The 22,655-nt window shown below is 45.8% G+C and overlaps 3 protein-coding genes across 3 annotated transcripts; 1 reads left to right on the forward strand and 2 right to left on the reverse strand.

The window, feature by feature from the left end:
- Positions 1-1,677: 1,677 nt before the first annotated feature.
- LOC109467710 (neurogenic locus notch homolog protein 3-like) lies at positions 1,678-9,527 on the forward strand. The gene is given in 10 exon segments (XM_019765760.1): positions 1,678-2,081; positions 2,342-4,650; positions 4,652-4,924; positions 4,927-5,074; positions 5,413-5,586; positions 6,021-6,155; positions 6,795-6,900; positions 7,228-7,390; positions 7,837-8,000; positions 8,672-9,527. Coding segments are annotated over 10 exon segments (3,891 nt in total). The 5' UTR covers position 1,678; the 3' UTR covers positions 8,688-9,527.
- Positions 9,528-9,546: 19 nt separating this feature from the next.
- LOC109467721 (inward rectifier potassium channel 2-like) lies at positions 9,547-11,557 on the reverse strand. Its single transcript, XM_019765772.1, has one exon. It carries the CDS (start codon positions 11,216-11,218, stop codon positions 10,055-10,057), a length of 1,164 nt encoding a protein of 387 aa, XP_019621331.1. The 5' UTR covers positions 11,219-11,557; the 3' UTR covers positions 9,547-10,054.
- Positions 11,558-14,685: 3,128 nt separating this feature from the next.
- LOC109467507 (G protein-activated inward rectifier potassium channel 3-like) lies at positions 14,686-19,075 on the reverse strand. Its single transcript, XM_019765523.1, is given in 4 exon segments — positions 14,686-14,773; positions 15,981-16,904; positions 16,907-17,381; positions 18,532-19,075. Coding segments are annotated over 3 exon segments (1,596 nt in total). The 5' UTR covers positions 18,745-19,075; the 3' UTR covers positions 14,686-14,773; positions 15,981-15,996.
- Positions 19,076-22,655: the final 3,580 nt, after the last annotated feature.

Raw genomic sequence — 22,655 nt, forward strand, 5'->3', positions numbered from 1 at the left:
GTTCTTCACGACTGAGGAAATTGTTTTCAGACGTTTATTCAGGAAAACGTATCAAGGAATCATCTGTGAGGAATTTTACTGTGGGAAATATGTATTGTATATGTGTCAAGTTAACGCCTTTTTCCAACTAGAACGGGTCAGTGTTGCAGTAGCCCCGTTGAAACTTTTACAACCAAAAATCGTAGGCTGATTGTGAAAGAGGATATAGAAGGCGCATGTAAGGGTTTTAATGTATTCAGTATTCAGTCAAAGATGATTAACAGCCTCCAGTTTAATTCCGGACTTCCAGTTTAATTTCGGACTTATGCCCATGTCTCAGCAACCTTATATCTAGATGGTTTAATATGGTAAACTATAGGTAAAAATAATGTAAGGAATGCATATATGTAGCAGCCATCGAGGACCCCTTGGGGATTAACCCAATTCTGCAGAATTCTGCACAGAATTCTGGCTCCAGTTCTATATTCTGCAGAATTGGGTTAATCCCCAAGGGGTCCTCGATGGCTGCTACATATATGCATTCCTTACATCATTTTTACCTATAGTTTACGATATTAACCCATCTAGATATAAGGCAGCTGAGATATGGGACTTTGTGACTAATAAACTGGTGCACGTCCCAAGTACTAAGTACCTAATACCAGCCCAAAAGAGAACAAGAAATAGCCATGCCTTCAAGTACCAGAGTTATCAACCAAGGATTGAGGGCATTGAGGTGTTCAAGAATTCATTCTTTCCTAGAACTATCGCAGAGCGGAACTCACTGTCACCAAGTACAGTAGGGGCATTGTCATTAGATAGCTTTAAACAATGTCTAGAGTTAGAAGTTCAAGGGTTAGGTGTAACAAGTCGATCGGTGTAATATATAGCCAGCTACCGCCGCGCCGCGTGCCTGTGCAGCTGGTGTGTTACGCCGAAAGGCGGTTATACCGGCTATACAGGTACAGATACAGATTAGTCCGGAATTAAATTGGAGGCTGTTGATTTCCTTTCCCAGCCTGTGTGCCGGCCTGTGCTAACGGCGGAGTGTGCGGGGCGGGAGACGTCTGCACATGCGTGGCGGGGTTCTACGGCCCGGCGTGCGAGCAGAAGTGCGCATGCGTGAACGCGGCGAGCTGTGACGTCATCATCGGGGCCTGTACCGCCTGTGACGCCGGGTGGATCGGGATGGAGTATGTACCACAACTCACTTCTTATTAAAAAAAAATCTTCATATTTACGTACGTCCCTGCCCTTAGTCGCTAGCGATCAGCCCTTAAAGGCATCCGATGCAATTTCAGGGCGGCAAAAGAATATTCTGGATGAGATAATCTGTCTGATATCAACATTTGTAGGAATTTCTTAGCACATTTGCATCATTATTTCATACTAGTACTTGAAGCGTTTGATATAGACCAAAATAAGCCACGAGAGGAGTCTCTTTATTTTTTGGTACCACCCATAGATAGCTAGAACTAACTTGCGATACAAAACAAGCAACCGTTTTCCGTCAGCGACATCGCAGTTTTGCCTTACAGATATCAGTTTGTTATGGGATAGGATTGATTCAACTTTTTACTACGTTAAAAGATTGACTAGAAAATTGAAAATCCATTTTTGCCGCCCTGAAGCTGCATTTGATGCCTTCATTAGGCCCGTATAACAAACTTATTTCGAATTCTCTTATCGTAGTTGTAACATGCGCTGCCCGGACAATTTCTTCGGTGCCAACTGCCGGTCGCGATGTACCTGCACGAACAACGGCGTGTGTAACCCGGAGACCGGGGCGTGCGACTGTCCCCCCGGCTTCACCGGCACAAACTGCGAGACCCCGTGCCCCACCGGCTTCTTCGGCAAGAACTGCGACAGGGAGTGTCCCGTCTGTCACCCGACGGCGGTGTGTGACAGCGTGACGGGGGAGTGCCTGTGCCCGGCCGGGCTGGGCGGGCCGAACTGTGACCAGCCGTGTGTCGGGACCTGGGGAGAGAGCTGCAAGGAGACGTGTCTGTGTCAGAACGGCGGACAGTGTAACCCCGTGGACGGAACCTGCACCTGTCCAGCCGGGTATGAGGGCACCAACTGTGAGACCCAGTGTACCGCAGGTATTTCAATATTTACGATCCTCCATTGATATTTCACAATAATCAATAATCTTTCCATAACCCCAAACGTCGATTTAATGAGAGCTTATGGACTACTACTCATCTAAAAGAAAATTACATTTCAGTATAACGAATTATCAAAACTATCATGTTTTCATCTGACAGTGCATCCTTTGCAAACTGGAAGGTCTACATATTTAGAGTGTTGCATTGTTTGATATACTGCTGACTGAGACTGTGTTGAATGTCTGCTGTTTCAGGTACGTTCGGAGTGGACTGTCTGCAGGTATGTGGACCATGTTTGAATGGCGGGACGTGCTCCCACATCACGGGCGTGTGTGCCTGCGTTCCGGGCTTCACGGGCACCGACTGTGGGCAGGAGTGCCCGGCGGACACCTGGGGCGACGACTGCCGCTTCACCTGCGACTGTCAGAACGGCGCGGTCTGCAACAGAGAAACCGGCTGCGTGTGTACGGACGGGTGGACGGGAGCCCGCTGCGACGACCCCTGCCGACAGAACTTCTACGGACCGAACTGTATCAACCAGTGCGTCTGCTACAACGGCGCCATCTGTGACAGGTACAACGGCGTGTGCATGTGCACGGCGGGCTGGGTGGGGTCCTCCTGCAGCGAGCCGTGCCCGATCGGCTTCTACGGCGACAGGTGTGACAAGGAGTGCGTGTGTCAGAATGGCGGCGCGTGTGACCACATCACCGGGGCCTGCACGTGTCTGGCAGGGTACGAGGGCGACTACTGCGAACGGGCGCCGTGTTCTTGTGAGAACGGCGGACAGTGCGTGAACGACAGGTGCCAGTGTCTACCCGGGTGGACGGGACAGAAGTGCGAGTCGAAGTGTCCGGCAGGATTCTTCGGGCAGAACTGCGACCGCGAGTGCACCTGTCAAAATGGCGGCGTATGCAACCACGTCACGGGCATATGTACATGCGCGGAGGGATTTTCAGGAGTCAATTGTGAAACACGCGAAGGCTGTGACTGCGTCAATGGGGAGTGCGGTTCTGACGGGACCTGCAGGTGCCAGGGAGGCTGGGGAGGCCCGAGGTGTAACACCAGACTCTGTGCGTGCGTCCACGGGGAATGCGGCGCAGACGGCGTCTGTCGGTGTACGCCTGGGTACACGGGTACTCTCTGCGATACTCCGATTGTTCCGCAGTGCATTCACGGAGAACTTGGTTCTGATGGTGTCTGTCGGTGCAGGCCTGATTACACCGGACAGTTTTGCGAAACCCCAATAACAGGCTGCGTGTGTTACAACGGAGGAGAGTGTGGCCCAGACGGCAGGTGTCGCTGTAGACCTGGATACACCGGCGAGCAGTGTCAGGTAGTCGTTGTACAGTGCGTGTGCTACAACGGCGGGGAATGCGGTCCTGACGGTAGGTGCCGCTGTAGACCAGGCTACGTAGGAACGCAGTGCGAGACGCTTATCTCCCAGCCATGTGTCTGTTACAACGGCGGCGAATGCGGACCGGACGGTAGGTGTCGCTGTAGACCTGGATTTGCGGGAGCTCAATGTGAGACTGCCGTCACTCCACCATGTGTCTGCTACAACGGCGGCGAGTGTGGCCCTGACGGAAGGTGTCGGTGTCCACCAGGGTACACAGGCCCGCAGTGCGAGACTGTCGCGCCCAAAGTCTGTGTCTGCTACAACGGCGGGGAGTGTGGACCCGACGGAAGGTGTCGTTGTAGGCCAGGCTTCACAGGCCCTCGATGTGAAACGTCCACAACTACACAGTGTGTCTGCTACAACGGAGGCGAATGTGGCCCCGACGGAAGATGTCGCTGTAGACCTGGATTCACAGGCTCACAATGCGAGATTATCGTACCTCCAACATGCGTGTGTTACAACGGCGGTGAATGTGGACCGGACGGTCGCTGTAGGTGTAGACCTGGATTCGGAGGTTCACAATGCGAGATTATCGTACCTCCAACATGCGTCTGCTACAACGGTGGAGAATGCGGACCAGACAACGTCTGCCGCTGCCCACCACAATACACAGGACCGCAGTGTGAGACGCCTGTAACACAGCCATGTGTCTGCTACAACGGCGGCGAGTGTGGACCTGACGGAAGGTGTCGCTGTACACCGCAGTTCACAGGGCCAAAGTGTGAGACACCTGTAACACAGCCATGCGTCTGCTACAACGGCGGTGAGTGTGGACCAGACGGCCGCTGTAGGTGTAGACCAGGCTTTGGAGGAGATCAGTGCGAGATCATCGTACCTCCAACATGCGTCTGCTACAACGGAGGCGAATGTGGACCAGACAACGTCTGTCGCTGCCCACCGCAGTTCACAGGGCCCCAGTGTGAGACGCCTGTAACACAGCCATGTGTCTGTTACAACGGCGGCGAGTGTGGACCAGATGGTCGCTGTAGGTGTAGACCCGGCTTTGGAGGAGATCAGTGTGAGATTATCGTACCTCCAACATGCGTCTGCTACAACGGTGGAGAATGTGGTCCGGACGGAAGGTGTCGCTGTACACCGCAGTTCACAGGACCGCAGTGTGAGACGCCTGTTACTCAGCCATGTGTCTGCTACAACGGTGGAGAATGTAGGCCCCGACGGAAGGTGTCGCTGTACACCGCAGTTCACAGGGCCGAAGTGTGAGACGCCTGTAACACCGTCATGTGTCTGCTACAACGGCGGCGAGTGCGGATCGGACGGTCGCTGTAGGTGTAGACCCGGCTTTGGAGGAGATCAGTGCGAGATTATCGTACCTCCAACATGCGTCTGCTACAACGGTGGAGAATGTGGCCCCGACGGAAGGTGTCGCTGTCCACCACAATACACAGGGCCGCAGTGTGAGACGCCTGTAACACCGTCATGTTTCTGGCTACAACGGCGGCGAGTGACGGGGCGGACGGTCGCTGTCGCTGTAGACCAGGCTACAGCGGGGACAAGTGTGAAGTCAAAAGTACCTGCGACTGTGTCAACGGCGGAGAATGCGGACCGGACGGACATTGTCGGTGTCTCCCAGGTGAATTTGAAACCTCTTTTTTACATGTTTCAATGGATAATAAATGCCTCCGTCCTTAAGGCGTCGCCAAAAAGGCAATATCTTGACTGCAAGTTTTACTTCACTGTTGCATAGAATTTAGGTGTTTCTATACAACAGTAAAGTAACACTTGAAGTCAAGTTATTGCCTTTTATGCAACGCTTTAAGGGCGGAGGCAACACCTACATTCTATATAACAGTGAAGTAAAACTTGCAGTCAAGTAATTGCCTTTTTGGCGACGCCTTAGGGGCGGAGGCGTGAAATTGTAATCGTATATTTTAAATGCACCATTGAATACCCGTCTTCCTTTGGCTTCAGGTTTCACTGGAACTAGGTGCGAGAACCGCGCATGCTCGTGTGAGAACGGCGGGACGTGTGACGCGGCAGGCCGGTGTGTCTGCACGGCGATCTGGGCAGGCGCGAACTGTGACCGCTGCCGCTGCCAACATGGCGGCACCTGCGGAGCTGACGGAAACTGCGCATGCACAGCAGGTCAATACTCTTCTCTCTCTAATCTGCACTGGCGATTACTAAAACGACAAAGTAGTACTAATCACGACCATTTAGAGCAAAACAAAGAGCACAAAAAGACGGCCATGATGGCGGAGTAACAAAATCGTTTCCAAGGACGATGACTGTTACTACATATTATAAATCTCCAAGCAAATCTTTTGGCTGCAGCAATACAGTATAAAATTAGCAACAGTATCAAATTGGCCAGACAATATCCAACACGGCAAATTGGTAACTCGGGTGGCCAATTTGATCGTCCCCTATACCCGAATGAAGCTGCTTGGAGGTTAATGACTACATAGATGCTGATCATCATTTGTACCTTCATGTACTACACCGTAAACAAGATAACTGAAGTCAAGTTTCACTGTTGATTTGAACTGAACTCAAACATTTCTTTCTTTCTTTTCCAGATTGGACAGGGTCGTTCTGTCAGGAGGAGAGGGCACAAAGGTGCACAGCGCTGACATGTATCAACGGGGAGTGCGGCCATGATGGCACGTGCCGGTGCCTGCCGGGATGGATGGGAGAGAAGTGTGAGCAGCCATGTAAGTGTGCCTCCATGTTCACCTGTATCACCTAATCGAATATAATATCAGGGAATACAAATTGCAACGCTCCTCGAAGAATAGCAAGCTTCTACGATTCAGCTAGTGAATAGGGAATTCTCAGCAATCCTTCCATTCCAACTGTGGCCCAAAATGCCTTTCAAAATGTCAGTACAGGTTCATCATCATCATGGAGGACATCAGGCAGGAGTGACAAGGAGTGCGTGTATCAAAATGGCTCGCTTTCCACCAGCCTATAGCCTAGGGTGTATCACACAGTGCCCAGTGAGCTGCATCATAACCTGGTATCCAGTCTATCGTGGTCGGGGCGGGTTTTCTTCGGGGCTGCTGAAGCTCTTCCCCGCCCGCCTGAGCTAGGTTCCCCCGGTAGGTTTTTCACGGCGGGAGTTTGATTAGGCCCAATATTCGTGGTGGGGCAAATCAACTCGCGGCGCGCCAAACTCTATTAGCAAAGTTCCTACCTACCGGGCGGTCTGTTGTACTGGGCGGGGGAAAGCTATTAGAGCCCCGAAGACAGCCTGCCCTAACCACGATAGACTGGATACCAGGTTAGCTCCATCCTCCCTTGCCTGATCATTTCTGATATATCTGTCTGTGTATCTTTCTGTCATCCAATAGCCGGGTTTAAGAGCCTGCAGCACCTAGACGGGAAGGAGATCAGGTGCGGAAGTACCCGGAAGTACAAGGCCGCTAACCTACAGGTGTACGAGTGTATGGACGTCGAGTAAGTCTTCCACATACATGCTAAACAAGAATTAGGAGATCTCATACCTCCATGAAATATTTCGAGCTTTTGTAAATGCTTGCTTCTATGGGTTTGTGTCATTGGTTGTGTCAAAAAGGATGTAATTAGCACAACCTATTTTGATTTATGGTTTTCGCAACTCAAATTGCAAAAAAATTATATTTTGTCTTTTAATATCATTTGGCATGGTTTAATTCAACCTTGACAGACAAACACACACAAAAAAGAAAGAAAGGAAAACAAAAAACAAGGCGTAAGTACAGTCAAACCTGTATATGTGTTGAAGGTTCTTATTCGTCAACTCAGGGTTAATGGACAGCGCATGGCCAATGGCGTGACGTGTAGCAGCCGATGGACCGGACGCGTGGGAAAGCCCACTCAGAAGAACTTCCGAAAGGAAAAGTCCGACGTCAAGAGTTTCTGTCAGACGCTGTTTGAAGAAGACGGCCTGGTCTTCCAGATGGTTCTGGTGCGTACACACGTGGCGTGTTGTCTTTACATGTCAACGCTTATTAGCTGTTTGACGAGGCAAAACGAATTAAATTAATTCAATTAAACGCCCTTAATTTAAGCCTTTACACCTCACATCTAGATCTTGTGTGATGGTGACTTTGTCCTCTTCTCATTCACAATGATGTCCACAAGTCTTTCTTTATATCATGCAAGGGAAAGAACACAAGCTGTCAAGGAGGTCATGTAACGAAAAAAATACATGTACATGTAAAAACAACGAGCGCTGTCAGATGCAGACGTGATTAATGACTTTCTCACTCTGGGACAGACTGAACCCAACCGTATTCATTGCAAGGTCATGCGGAAACACAGACACACACACGGACACACACACACACAGACATACCAACCACAATACCTCCATTTTTCATGACCGTACACATTCTTGTATCTCATCTCCAGGCGAAGTACGCCTGTGAGCAGACCAAGGACATCCGTGTCCAGTGGTTCGATGATGGCTGGACCTCAGGGGTCCAGGACAAGGGGTACATCAAGTCCCTCCGCTGCGTGTTCCGACCGGACGACATGAAGTTGAACAGGAGAAAACAGAACTCTGCTCGGACCGCGTAAGTACGGCTTGTGTTACGGCAATGCATGTTTCCGTCTCGTAAACGCAAACGGTTAACGGTCGTTGCAATTTGAAACAGACGATGCCATATCGCTGAATAGTCGATGCCCGAGTGTAACTTTGATAAGCGAAAACATAAAACGTATAAAACTAGAAAGGTAACATTTGCAAAGCAAATGCATAATGTTTCCCTTCGCACATGGTCTGCTCTGTTAATTCTTACCAAAATACATTCATATATATGGTCAGACAGGAGTCTAAATCCCTCCTATTATTAAAATGCAACATCATGTAACCCAACACCAGTTAGCATTGTGACAGACGTCAACAAATCAGGTCATTGGCCAGGTCATAGGCCAGTGTTTGGAACAGAAGCCAGAGAGGAGTTGATCACGTGAATCAGTGGCGATCCCAAGATGAAAAGGACTCCTTGTTAGCCTCTACCAGGATTTAGGAAGTGTCTAAAAAGAGTAGAAATTGGTCAAATGCCAGGCCGAGAGTCGGTCCGCGAGAGAGTACAGCTCCGGAGGGGGCAACTGTACCACTCGTTTTTCTACTTTTCTATTTTCTTTTTCCAGCTGCCGCTTCCCGAAGCCTAGTAGAGGCTAGCCCCTCCTTAATTTGAATAAACCTGTATCATACATGTTCTTGTGGTTTTCTCCTTCACAGTATAATCAACGGCTAAAGCCACTGCAACTGACTGGAACAGGACCACTCCGTGTTTCTTAAACAGAGAACTACGAGATCACGACCAACGTTATCGGTCTTTGAAGAACAGATCCACAACGGTGCAGCTTTCAATTGTCTTCTCTATTACTTAATAACATTTATATAATATAACATTTATATATATTATATAATATATAAATGTTTATATAACATTTATATAATATATAAATGTGTGCATTAAATGACTGGCTATGATTAATCAACGGTGCTGTCGTACTTAAACGATGAAATTAAAGACGTGGGTAGTTTTAATACAATGACTTACAACAAAGTTGAAAACCTATATTACTTCCTTAACTTGCATATGTTATTAAGTGTAAGGGCTGCATAGTATAGTCTTAACTTCAGTTTGAAGAGAGCACACTTCTAAAAATTTCTAGAATTTAATTTTTAAAATTTTTAAGATGATATAGCTAGTCGATTCTTTTTTATCAGTTTGATATAGTAGACCGCATTTCCACATATCACAAATAAGTTGACTTATCCATATGGAACGTGCAACATACCTCGGGATATTTCCATCCATACACTTGATGCAATCGTCAATTTAAGAACTTGTTTTTTCCGCATTATTTTGATTATGGTGCTTTGCATATGTACTAATTTGTAGCTAATTAAGTACGACTTTATACCTAAATATTCGTAACGAATACTGGATGTAACTTAAGAGATGCGCAACTTTCATATCTGAGGGGAATATTTGAACCATATCTTCTACTACCTAATCTCTGGTGTAAGTATCACTGCTATGCACTTGTAACAGTTCCTGGATTCAATTAAAGACATGAACCAATCACCGCCAACCATTTGCTTCTCATGTTCCTTTTTATTCACCAAGTGGGACAACATAGCAGCTATGATATGACAAGCATTTCAGTACTGTATAGCAGCGTGTAGGGTTTTATCGGTCTTCAAGAAGCTTTGACGCAAAGCGTAATGTCACACACACTTTTTTCTCCCCAAATCACAAAGGGGAAAAAGGAAACTTGTGTTTCGTTGAAATTCTATAACCGAGTCCTACTAATATACTGTCAATTCGTATACATCACTTAATGTATTGAGTAACGCCTACAGTACAGCGTCAAGTGTCTGATTTGAAATCTATCCCTTGCGGAGTTCAGGTGTAGCACATAACCTCATTCAAGGTTCTTAGCATTTTATCATACTTTCAATCCATTTTGTCAATGTGAAAGTTTATCTATTGCAGCAATACACATTGGCAGTTGCCATTCAGTAAAAGGTTCCAATTTCCTCATGTTATTAACTTTCTGGTTACGCTAGCACCAATATTCGGTTAAAATGGTGGTCAGCAGTTCTGCACTGTCATGACGCATGTCCGGTTGCCGCAGCGGCCAGAGGCAGTGCGTTTCTTGACCGGACGATCTCGTCCTCGAACCTGACCACCCGTCTCTGCCCCTGCTCGTCCAGTTTCTCCTCGTACTCCCGTGCGCTGCAGGCCGGGGTGGGGGTGGGGAATGTGTCATGGAAGTGTGTGTAGTCCACCGTGTAGCTGCCCGGCTGGGCCGACACGCACTCCATGAAGCGGTGTCCCCACAGAACCTCGTCAGTCGTGTACGAGCTCATGAAGTATGTGAGCCGCGCCGTGCTCTCCACGATCCCGATAAACATGACCACCAGCTCCAGCTCGGACTTGGCCAGTTCGTCGGGTGAGAGGTCGTACAGCGGGCTTTTTTGGTCTATCTCGTGATAGATGGTGACAGGTGCCACCACGAACAGCCTGTCTGTGCCGCTATGAACGACGTTTATCTCCGTCTGGTCCACCACGACCTCCTCCCCTTCTTTGGTCAGTCTGGGCTTGAGCAGCAACGCTCTGACCCGGGCTTCAAAAATGTGGCTGTGGCGCAAATTTCCCACTCTTAACATCAAGCATAACTTCTCCTTCCTGAGGCAGACCACAGCATTCTTGCTGAATAGTAGGGTCTCTGCCCTCCGACCGCCCTGTGCTATTTTGACAAACACCATGCCGAGTAGCCAGGTCGAGGTGATGAGCCCTAGCACGTTGTGTAGGATGAACACAAACATACCTGCGGGACAGGAGTCCCCCACAGCCCGGGAACCGTACCCGATGGTCACCTGAGTCTCCACCGAGAAGAGGAATGCCGTGGTGAAAGAGTTAACGTACGTGAAGCACAGGTCCCCGCCATCATTGGTGGCCGTCGACCCGAACGTTACGTCCCCGTGCGCGAAGGCCGTTATCCAGTACAGGAAGCCGAACACGAACCAGTTCAGCACGAACATGCAGGTGAAGATCAGCAGGATTTCCCGCCACCCAAGGTCGACCACCGTGGTGAAGATGTCGTCGAGGTACCTCCCTGGCTCCCCGATGTTGCTGTTGACAACGTTACATCCCCCGTCCTTCTCGACGAAACGCCGGCGTTCCTTCTTCTGTGCCTTCGGCAGACGGCGGAGGGCCGCGAGGGGAGATCTGTACAGGAAATCGCTGACCAAGCCTCTGTCCGACAACATGTCGACGAGCGGTTCTCTAGTAGCAAATCTTCTTTACAAAACGCCACTCCCTGACAGCAAACCATACAAGACTAACCTTCTCTCTCTAGCCAGTATTCCCGGCTGTTACGCCACTCAGAGCCTCAAGCCTTGACCAAAACTATCGTCCATTCATACGGTGCGGCTGGACAGGGGAGAACCAAAAGGAGAGGGAAAGGTTCACCATCACACATTTCGGCCTATTTTCGGTAGCTCCAAACAGGACGCCTGTGTGCTGATAACAGTGTGCCCAGGCGCCACCCGCTGACTCCCGGCCGTGGGAGGAATGCCGTCAACATCCTCCCAGAGATAGGGTCGTCCCGAGCGCAGATATGGCAGGAACGTGGCCGCCATGACACGCTGACATCTCAAATCTGGAAAACTGGCATTCCGCGCCGTCAATGTCATGGCGAATATGCTTTGGTTCCCTCCGTGAGACACCAAGAACTATGTGTGTTCAAACCATATATCACCCGTCCAGCCATCTACATATTCAACCAATGCAAAAAGGGGCAATGTAATAAAAAGTAACGGGCTGCGTCGTAAAATACGAGACAACACAACAGTCTGCAGCGCTGACAATAGTTTAGTTGGCATATCTTCCATTTATAAACTTACGGTTAGATCAGCTGCTAATGTTATTGTAAGATCTGTCTTTAAATATATATGTCACAAAAGGGCCAAGCTTGTTCTGAAAAGAACCCACATATTATAGAAGAAGTGGGTAAATTCGTCTTCCATTGCCTAAAAAGAAGAAGTCAAACCCAGTAAAACTATAGCTTGTACCATGTATGTTGTAGAGTATAGTATAATGTTACGGATGTAGATATAGTCTCACATAGCATTGTATTTTCTTTCTTTTGTTGTTTGTAACTGCAATTAGCCCTCGGGCATGTATTTGCAATAAACTTTCAGTTCAGTTTATTATAAAAGCAGAATGACCACAGTTAAAAACCTAGTTACGGGCAGAAAGAAATCCACCATAAAGGGAACAGGCAGCTAGCATAAATTGAGTTATCTGTAAACGTTCTGTGATAGATACTGCACGAAATCCTATTCCTATTGCACATAAAACTTTACTGACATAACACAACATGCAGTCACTTCAGTTTAACCAAACATTGGCCTTGAACATTTAACATATAGTTGGCAAGGTCCACGCCAACATTGGCACAGTTGTGTTAATTACATCTTCGCCAAATTTGCTTCCTTGTTTACGCACTGACCGGGTTAGACCAGATCACTGACCACTCGTAGAATCTCAACTATCCCATGGGGTGTCAACGTTTAAATTTCTGCACGATGTAATGCAGGCGATACGGTAACAATAGCACGTAATCCGCACCAAGATACAAGTCGGATCGGGTTCTGAAAGTAAACATGGTAACATATTCGTAGCATGATATTACGCCGTGATCAGCTTTATCTTTATATTCATCTTACTACCGTAACGGAAGAGACAATCTATCTACATCAGTCTATGGATGCTCTTCAGTCTTTTAGTGATATTTCTGACATACTAAACATTAGATACTCATATTATGTCAGTTCAAGCTTATGCATATTATCAATCCATATTATGTTCGTAAATTAATACAGAGACGTGACCTATCAAGTGACAACAAGGATTAGAGTTGACCTACGCATATCAAAATAAAAATAAAATCTTAAAAGCAATAATATAAAACTTAGACCGCCGTGTCCCAGAAATATGTCAATTGCGATATGATAATCGTGATTTGATCATCTTAGACATCTTTATTGATTGCTATAGTGCATAGCTTAAACTACTGCATCCTCATATGATATGATATCATATCATATCATACGTCGGTGCAAGTGTTTGGTTTCCAAATTTAGGATTGTTATGCATGTTTCAAGGCGTATAGGATCATGTTGGCATGCAGTGACATTTAAACGATGGGAAATAGCGGTCCCATAGAACAAGACAGTCTGGATATATGCCAGCTATGAGTATTGTGATGGTAACGATAAACCTGCCCTATGGCCCTATATGCATATATTGCTACTGATTGAACTAGTAGACTATCTGTGTCTTTCAGTACTAGACCATTCCTCTCTGTACACTCAACAGCCTACTAGATATATTCCATTTATTGTATCTGTATGTACGGCATGACTAGATGTGTTATTTTTAGTGCTAAATAAATGGGATAAATAATCTTGTTATTCTAGTATCTTGATAGTTGCGATACTTGTATATAAGCCTCTACCAGGCTTCGGAAGCGACTGGAAAGAGTAAAAATTGACAGGGAAGTTGGCTCACAAAAGAGTTCAGTATAATATGAAATGTACTACGTAGCGAACCAACTCGCCTGGCATGTTATCTGTCTATTTGGCCTGTTTCTAGTCTTTCCAGCCGCTTCCTATTAAAGCCTGATAGAGGCGTATGTACAAGCATTGCAACTATCAAGGAATAACGACTTTGAGAATGCAAAGTATTCCACTGTCTCTTGATTACGCACACACACTCATACGTTGATGTAATGAAGATTTGGAAGCTATAGACTGTGTGGAGTAAGTATGAACGCAAAATAGGACTCAGAGTCGAAGTATGAGCAACATAACTTTAATCCGAGTACCGAATAGCAACATTTTACCGGCAAATTTTATAACTATCTCCGACCCAATCATGAACATAAAAAAGCATTTATTACAAAACCTCTGAGTTTCCAGCATGTGGAAGACACGGCAGTATCGTATGTCATTTCTACTACACTAAAATAGCACCAGAAATGTCCCGAATAAATGACCAGCGGGCAGGATTGTTCTGACCGCCGCTTGTTGGAACAGCTGTTGGTCACATATCATCTCTACTCTAGTCAACAAAACATGATAATGTTGCAACAGAACCACGAAGCAAATCGACGTTTACATCAATCTCCAAGCAGATCATACAGTGGCAAGATATTATCCATTGGCCAGAGGAGTGTCCATTGTGGCTGAGGACTGTCTCTAGATGGCCAGTTCTAACACTAACGCTTTGCTGCCAGACATATCTGCTTGGAGATTAGCTTACATGAGAACATAAGGCTTCAAATAAGCCTACTTTGAAACATCAGGCCTGCAACAAATAGCTTCTAGAACATGTTTACAAAAGAATATCAATTGGCTGCACATGTGAAAACACAAGTGGGTCGGAGAATTCGTATACAGTTGCCGAAAAGATCTGCAAGAGCAGCATATTGTAGTCTTACACTTTAGAATTACCAGCAACAGTGGCATATATCAATATGTACGTATATCCACTACACGTGGCAGTAGTTCTGCATAGTTCGGATGATTGTTCGATGGTCAGATCTTCGCTATAGACATAATGTGACCTCTGTTTTTCCATGTAGAATGAAAAGTGACGCATTTTGAGGGACACAACACTCGTGTACCTTAGTTCATGATATTTACACCTTAGACTTAGTCAGATTTTTTTAAAGATGAGTTGTGGTAAGAACGGTAGCCATCCCATCCTTGAGTAGTTGAAGAATTTCTGTGGTCACCAACTTCACCATATGACAGAATCTGCAAAAAAGGTTAAAAAAATAAGCATCAATATCAAATGTTTAAGCCTTTAAACTAGTTCATGGACATAGTAATTGTTTCCTATTTTCTACGTTAATAGTACTGCATTGTACCATGTATTGAGCACTAAACACAGATCGACGAAAGGATCCATTTGACGAATTACGTTTCAGTCTCCATTACCCTACGTTATTACTCGGTGGGCTGGTAATTTCAATCAGTTGTGTTAACATGGGACCATCTACAACAGAGGCACACAGCACATGTAGACAGTGGCAATATACGTACTAGTACGTGCCACCCGTGTCTGTTTGGATGAATGATTTTGTATTTTGGTGTCCATTAGAGCACGTTACTTAGCGTGCTGTTACATTGTTTTTCGAACCAGTTCATTGCGATTTGTGTCAGTACAACGTATAACAAGGCCGTGACAATACGTGCTACGCCAGCCATTTTATTTGGATAGGTCTTCCACTCTTGAATTTGATTTCTTAACCAGCAACAACACGCAAAGTTTCAGTAGTAAATGACCATTAAATACATTGATGCATCGGTGAAGGTTAGACACCAAGGTAATGAGGTACTTAAGAAAACAGTTACTCAAGCAGCTGGATGGGTTTTCAAAACTGTCAGATGATTCAAGTACATGTAGTATATTCTACTTTTCGCCAGTGACTGACGAAAAGTAGTGGATGCTACTGTCACTGCTAAAGTTACTAACGAAAAGTAGTGGATGCTACTTGAAACGTCTGACACTTTTCAAAATTTATCCAGTTGCTTCAGTAACTGCTTTCTTGAGTATCTATATTGATTATGCCCATAATGATGTCGATTTGAACGTTATATCAACAACATTCAATGGCGGCACAAGTGGCCGAGGTGATTTGCATATACGGTACACATTACAGGTACATTATATACTTCACGATTTTTGTGTTGTTGGCAATAATAATATGGTCCCACAAGGACAAGGCTATAATTAGCATTGTATATATATTTCGGTGTATGATGTAACACAAACAAATTAAAGCTAGATCAAATTTATACCAGAATAGTCATATGTCTACCATGCAGAAGTATACACTTTTACTAAAAACTCAAATTACACTTACTGTGTTTTAAGTAAATCTTCAACATTTACGTTTCAAAGCATATGATTAACACTTGAGTTTTAGACTTTAAATTTAGAGCTTGGAAAAGTCCCTACCTTTTCTGACGAAGTCTCAGACTTTACTCTCGGGTATGACTCTTACCCTGCCCGTCCTCACATCCTCAGACAAGCCGGACGACATGGGGTAGGCAAACTTGTCCACGGCGTTCCCCACGGAACCGTTCAGTTCATCCTCGAACACGACCCCGGACGACGACTTGTCCTCGTCCTCGTCGTCGATAGATTTCCCCGAGCTGAGGGAGGAACTTCTGCGGGAGGAACTCCGCTTGGACGTCGGCGTGGAGAAGCCCATGATTTCCCGCGTACACGATCTCGGAGTCGGGATTTCAATAGTGGTGTTGAACTTGGAGTAGTCCACTTGGTATCTACCATCCTCGATGGTGGTGATGGCCTCGAAGCGATGTCCCCATTTGATCTCGTCGGGGGTGTAGGAGCTGCGGGCCTGCGTGGTCATGCCGGTAGCTTCGACGGTCCCCTCGAGGATCACCACGACTTCGAAATCCCCGGCGAGAATTTCCTCAGGTGTCATGTCCCAGAACGGGCTGTCCTCGTCGATCTCGTGGCACACTATAACGGGTGTAACGAGGAAAAGTCTGTCCAAACCGTCGTCATACCCTACGTCTAGATCCTCCTGTAACACGGGGATAAACTCACCCTCGGGAGTGGTGTATGAACGGATTAACTGCGCGCGGACGTGCGCCTCTACTATGTGGCTTTTTCTCAAGTCCCCTACCCTAAACATCAAACACATGACGCCGTCTCTCTTCGATATGGTGCAGACGTTGCTGAACATCAGGGTGTGAGCTCGCTTCTTGGGCTGAGCAACCTTCGCGAAGATGCAGCCTAAGAGGAAGGCGTTGATGATCAGGCCGCAGATGCACTGTAGCAGCAGGAGGAACACGGCTTCCGGGCACTCCGGCGTGATGTGCCGAGAACCGTACCCGATCGTCGTCTGTGTTCCACCGAGAAGAGGAACGCCGAGGTGAACCCGTAAACTTCATTCACGCACGGGGTGAAGCCTTCCTCTCGCGGCTCGAAGTCTCCGTGGGCGAAACAGATGACCCACCAAATGAAGCCGAAACACAGCCAACTCGTGATGAAGACCGAGCTGAAGATGAAGAGGTTGTACCGCCATTTTAGGTCTATCACCGTCGTGAAGATGTCGACGAGATACCTGGTGGGTTCTCGGATATTTCCGTGAGATACGTTACAGTAACCGTTCTTCTCCACGAATCTTTGCCGCACGTGCTTCTTCTTCTTCTGCTTGAAGTCATGGTGCAGCAGCGGTGACTTGGAGTAGAGGTACTGGTCGGCTGTGAAGGTCTTCCTGCCTAACATCGTGCCGCAGTCTCCGTTTCTGAAGTGTTGCCACGCCGGGTATCGGGCCTTCTTCGGGACGAGTCCTCTCTCTCTCGGCCGCTCTCTCCTCAAGCCGGTCTAGGTCAGAACAGAAGAAATAAAAAACAAAGTCAACAGCATGTCGGTTAAAACCGAAACGAGCTGGAACCCTGCGGTACCATTGGTTTTAGGGCGGTGGGAGCTACTTGACCTGGCGGCAAAGTTCACGCCGGGCAGCCGGGCAGAGAAGACGCCGCTCAGATCTTCAGATCTCTACCGTCAACAAATATCAGCTCGGACCGATTAGCACAGGGTTGCTGAACGCTGTGACGACGTCATCAAGATACTCGCCATAGCTTCCCAGACATTCTAGGAAACAGTTGGAACAACAGTTGGGATATACGATACCCTTCGGCCTGCCAAAACACTCTCTCCGCGGTATTAATATCGACAGGGAAATACCAGTTCCCGGGCAACGTCTGATTTTAATATCTAGCAATGTTTCTGTCCGATTATTCGACATAACGTTTGATGCCTTGCATCCCTGAATGCCTTGCGTTCACCGTGTTCACACTCAGATGTTCTCGGGATCTAGTGGAAGTCGGTCAGGCTATATATACACAAAGAGACCCGATATCTAAATCCTTGGATCAGACTTGCAAGAAGGCATGAATTCAATAGTGTATCTAGCTATAGAGCGCCCATATATCATAGTGTCAGAACTGAACAAGACAACCCGAGTTTATTGAAATGGACATCAGTTCTATGCTTTGAGACTGATCAGCTACAAAGAGGTTGAAAATATCGTGACATGATCTCTTCACAGCGTCGGCTTTCATATCAGACGAAATTTTATCCCGTATCTCTTTCTAGGCGTCATCACTTTATTTTCGTCTCTAACTCAAGTGAGTTATGATGCAAGATAAACAAAACACAAAACCTAAGCTAGTTCTTCTACACATGACTTCAACTCTTGAGTTTGATGCGCCAGGGTTACTGTCATTGGCACGTAAGTTCAATATCACGACGAGACATCTAAATAAGTAAGAACGCGGTTTGCACTGGACAAATATTTCCAACCCACGCTGTCCGGCTGTTGCCAGCGTCCGTACAAAAATAGCCAACAGCATGGATACCCTACGGGACTCAAACAACGCCGATAGGGCAGGGTCTACTAGCCACGACTTCTACGCTGGTACACAAACTTTTCGCGTCATTTTCTGGCTCAAGAACTGCAGAGAACGTTTACCTGTAGCCCCGATAGTCCATGGAGGCGTGCTGGTTGTGTGAGCGGGTCGTCTGTCTCAGAGTAGCGGGAAAGGGTGCCCGCGGACTGGAGGGAACAGGACGGGGAGGGCTGGTCCGACCTTGGTGGCAAAAGGGCATCACATAACCCGGAGTCCCTCCTTACGTGGAACGGTCCAAACACGGTTAGGGGGAGGTCTAGAGACTCTGTCGTCATTATTTTGTTTTCCAAACTAACAGGTCAGCAGAAAAAACGATGCCCCCTTTTTTGGGGGCGTTCGATAATATTTGTGTTGAGGTTTTTCAGAGCGCGACGACAGCCGTTGTGTGTTGTTGTGCTCGGCGGTAAAGTCTGTCTCGATCAGCCGGGTTAAAAGCATTTATTGATCGGTTCCGTACCTTTTTGCTGCATTAACTTCAGCCGTGTGGGGAAAAGTCGTTTGGTAGAATTAATCACCTTATGCTTCTATTTGCAGTTAAAGCCTCGAAGTTCAAGTCACAATTGGCAGTGGGCCAGTAGTTTGATTTCCGACATACTGACAAACATTAGGGATATTATTTAGCTGTTGTTGATTTAAAATGTGTGTTTTTTGGGATGTGAACTCATCGGTTGGCACACGCGATAGCCTGAACATTGTATTTGCTCGTTTGGTGCAGAATTGTGTCATCCACAGCCATCATGTGCACCATATAGATTTATACGTAAGCGGATTACACCATTACACACATATGGCGTATGATTAGGCGCATATACTATGTATATGTGTCATTCAGTAGATAGTCTGTTGTGAAAATAGTGACTTTCGGTAGCCTTTTTTGCGTATCTGTCTGTGTGTCTTTGTGTTTTTTTGTCCGTATGTGTGTCTGTGTAAATGTCTCTCTCTCTCTCTCTCATCTCTCTCTCTCACACACTCTCAATCTCTCTCTCACTCTCTCATCTCTCTCTCTCACACACACTCTCTCAGTCTCTCTGTATGTTTCTGTGTTTCCCTATGTACACAATACAGTGTTGTCATACACATCCTCAGTGCTGTTTATTTTGATTTTGTGCCTTCAAAGTAATACATGTACAGCTGTAGAAGTAAGGGGTGAAGTCTGCCATCTCTGATTGCCTTGCTTCAACAATACAACATTCAGTGATGTCCTAGAGACCGAGAGGGAAACGTGCTTATTGGTGTCGATGGCTTAGCCCAATGATGACCAACTAGCCGTTATTTTGTATCCTGGCTGGTACTCCCACTTTACGCCACAGAAAATAAATGGCAATCGCTTTTGTCACAAACGACGATTCCCTCGACACCAACGGTCGTTGTGATAAAACAATTAAATGGGAACAATGTTTGAAATTGAATGATGTATGGGAAACGTGCCATGAACTGTCGCGTGGTTAGAGTGCACCAGTGGAGCTTGATAGGTTCGGCAGGCCGTTCGTATTCATGAATTGACGTGTCATATGGGCGATAGACTGTCCTACACAGGCCAGTTCCTCGGCTCCTGGGCCAACATGCCCCCAAGGAAATTATACCACAGCCCCCCTCAGGTAGGCCCTGATCCACATGCACGCTGGCTAACTCTGAGCCTAGAGTGTTATCGGTCTGGCATCCAGGCCAAAATTGAAGCCCCCCCCCCACATTTTCCCCTTGTTTGCATCATCCTACATGATGTTGCAAGGGTACAGAAGTACAAAAGTACAAAAGGGTATAAAAGTAATATCATATCAGCATATAACCATACATGGGATATACATAGTATATATCAGAATAAAGCTACAAAATACTAAGCTTACATTGTCAAACGCATACATGTACACAACACAACACAACACAACAAAAGAAAACTATACAACATTTTCAAAACTATACAACGTATCAAAAGTTTTCCCACCTTGCATTTTTCTTTCTTTTCCACCAGATCTACATACAGTGGCATTCTGGAGTCAGGAAAGTTCTCGAGTGCGATTGTCTAAAATGAGGAGATAGACAGTGCTGAAATTGTTGGCTGCATTCATTATTGACTTCGTATGCGTATAAATTACAAAACTTGAAGTCACCGACAGACGACTCATACAACTAGTAATGGTGTAAGAATAGACCATGCAATTAGTAATGGTAGAAGAATAGACCAGATAACCCAAACGTGTTTCCGTACTGAAAGTTACCTTATTACCTCATTTGCATAATTAATGATCGAGAACATGTTGAATTGAAACATTGCCAAAGGATATCAATTTCACCAGCCAAATATTTTAATTTAAAAAACATGAATTAAACTAGATTATGTTAATAACGACCTTATTTCCATAATAAATGACAAATCCCCCCCCCAAAAGATTTACATAAACTCTACATATTTCATGGAGGTATGAGATCTCCAAATTCTTGTTTGTCAATGGTTTTAATGCATGATCCATATATCCAGTAGATTATCATGAAGACAGCTGCACTGTACACCCCCACCCCCATGTGTTGTTGTATAAGCAAATTTAGGGGCTGGCCAAAACTGGTTGGACTAGTTTACGGGTCACCTATTCCGAGAAGGATCTTTGCAAACTGTCAACAAAACCTTACCGTGGCGTGTTTTGTGTATGAAAATGTATTTTTGCAACACATGTTTTCAAAAAAGGCAAGCAATTTCTGTGAAATAAAGTAGTTGACCAGAAAGTTCGTTTGAAGAGGGTGGTGTTACAATATTGATACACATGGGATAGACATATTTCTTCGTCACAAATGTAAGATGTGTAAAAGTACACAAACCGGAAGGATGTGACGTCCTAAAGTACAGATGTGAAAACCGGAAGAAAGGATTATATTTTCGTTGAATTTTTTTTGTTCTCGGGGTCCAAATGTGCATTGAAAACAGTATAGCCACTGTGGTATTTCAGTGTTCTATGTCTTAATGACTGTCCAGTAAAATGGATTGGGATCTATTTCAGAAGCCATAGTTAGTGACTACTTGATAGTACGTAGTCCCCCTCCCCATTCCTATGTCCCTTTTTCTACCCTAACATAACATAACATGACAATTGATCAAACAAACTGTTGCTCAAACAACTGGATAGATTTGAAAACTGCCTAGTTTGCAAAACTGTCTAAACTATCCAGTTGATTGAGTAATAGTTTTCTTGTTTACCTGGATGTCTAGCCTTCATTGACACACGGCTAGTATTACCCTACACCTGGTACCTTTGAGTCCCAATAAAGTTTATATCCGAGTGTTAGAAAACTTAAAAGGTTGTGAACGTACCTAAGAGCATTAAGTAAAGCCGGTGTGTGTTACAGACACTAAGTTTATAATCTGGTGGTGTTCTACGGGCCACAGCCCCCTCCCCAATTATGGGGCCTAACATACCATGGCTAGCCTTGTTTATCAATTCTTACACCTGGGTACCTTTGAGTCCCAAAAAAAGTTTATATCCGAGTGTTAGAAAACTTAAAAGGTTGTCAAATTACCTTAGAGCATTAGGTTCATCAGGTGTGTGTTACACATACTAAGTCTCTAATCTGGTGGTGTTCTACGGGTCACAGCCCCCTCCCCAATTATGGGGCCTAACATACCATGGCTAGCGTTGTTTATCAATTCTTACACCAGCTGCAGGGTACCTTTTAGTCACAACACAGTTTATATCCGAGTGTTAGAAGACTTAAAAGGTTGTAAAGATACATTAGATAAAGCTTTAGATAAAGTCAGTTTGTAAGTTGGTGGTGTTCTACCCACTGCTACATTAGTTTTTTTTTTGCCTAACATACCGTGACTATATAGCGTTGTTTATCAATCCTTACACCTGGGTACCTTTAGTCAGTTTATATCTAATTGTTAGAAGACTTTTGAGACTTTGAATTTAACCTTAGAGCATTAGGTTAATCCAGTGTTTATCAAGTTTATGATTTGGTGGAGTTCTACAGATCACAGTTCGATCCCCTAGCCTGTTGGACTTTAATTTTTAGCCTAACCAACCATGCCTAGCCTTGCTTAATACATGGGTACCTTTAGTCCCAACAAAGTTTAAATCTGAATGTTAGAAGACTTAAAAGGCTGTGAACTTACCTTAGAGCCCTAGATAAAGCTTAAGTCCGTACTTCTTACAGATCAGTCACTACGTTTCTAATTTGGTGTGTTCTACAAGTCACA

This window comes from Branchiostoma belcheri, unplaced genomic scaffold (assembly GCF_001625305.1).
Source record: "Branchiostoma belcheri isolate BF01 breed outbred unplaced genomic scaffold, Haploidv18h27 scaffold1, whole genome shotgun sequence".
Classification (NCBI taxonomy): Eukaryota; Metazoa; Chordata; class Leptocardii; order Amphioxiformes; family Branchiostomatidae; genus Branchiostoma; species Branchiostoma belcheri.

Excerpts from the sequence above, each read along its gene's own strand:
- LOC109467721 (XM_019765772.1), bottom strand. The coding sequence starts at position 11,218 with ATGTTGTCGGACAGAGGCTTGGTCAGCGATTTCCTGTACAGATCTCCC.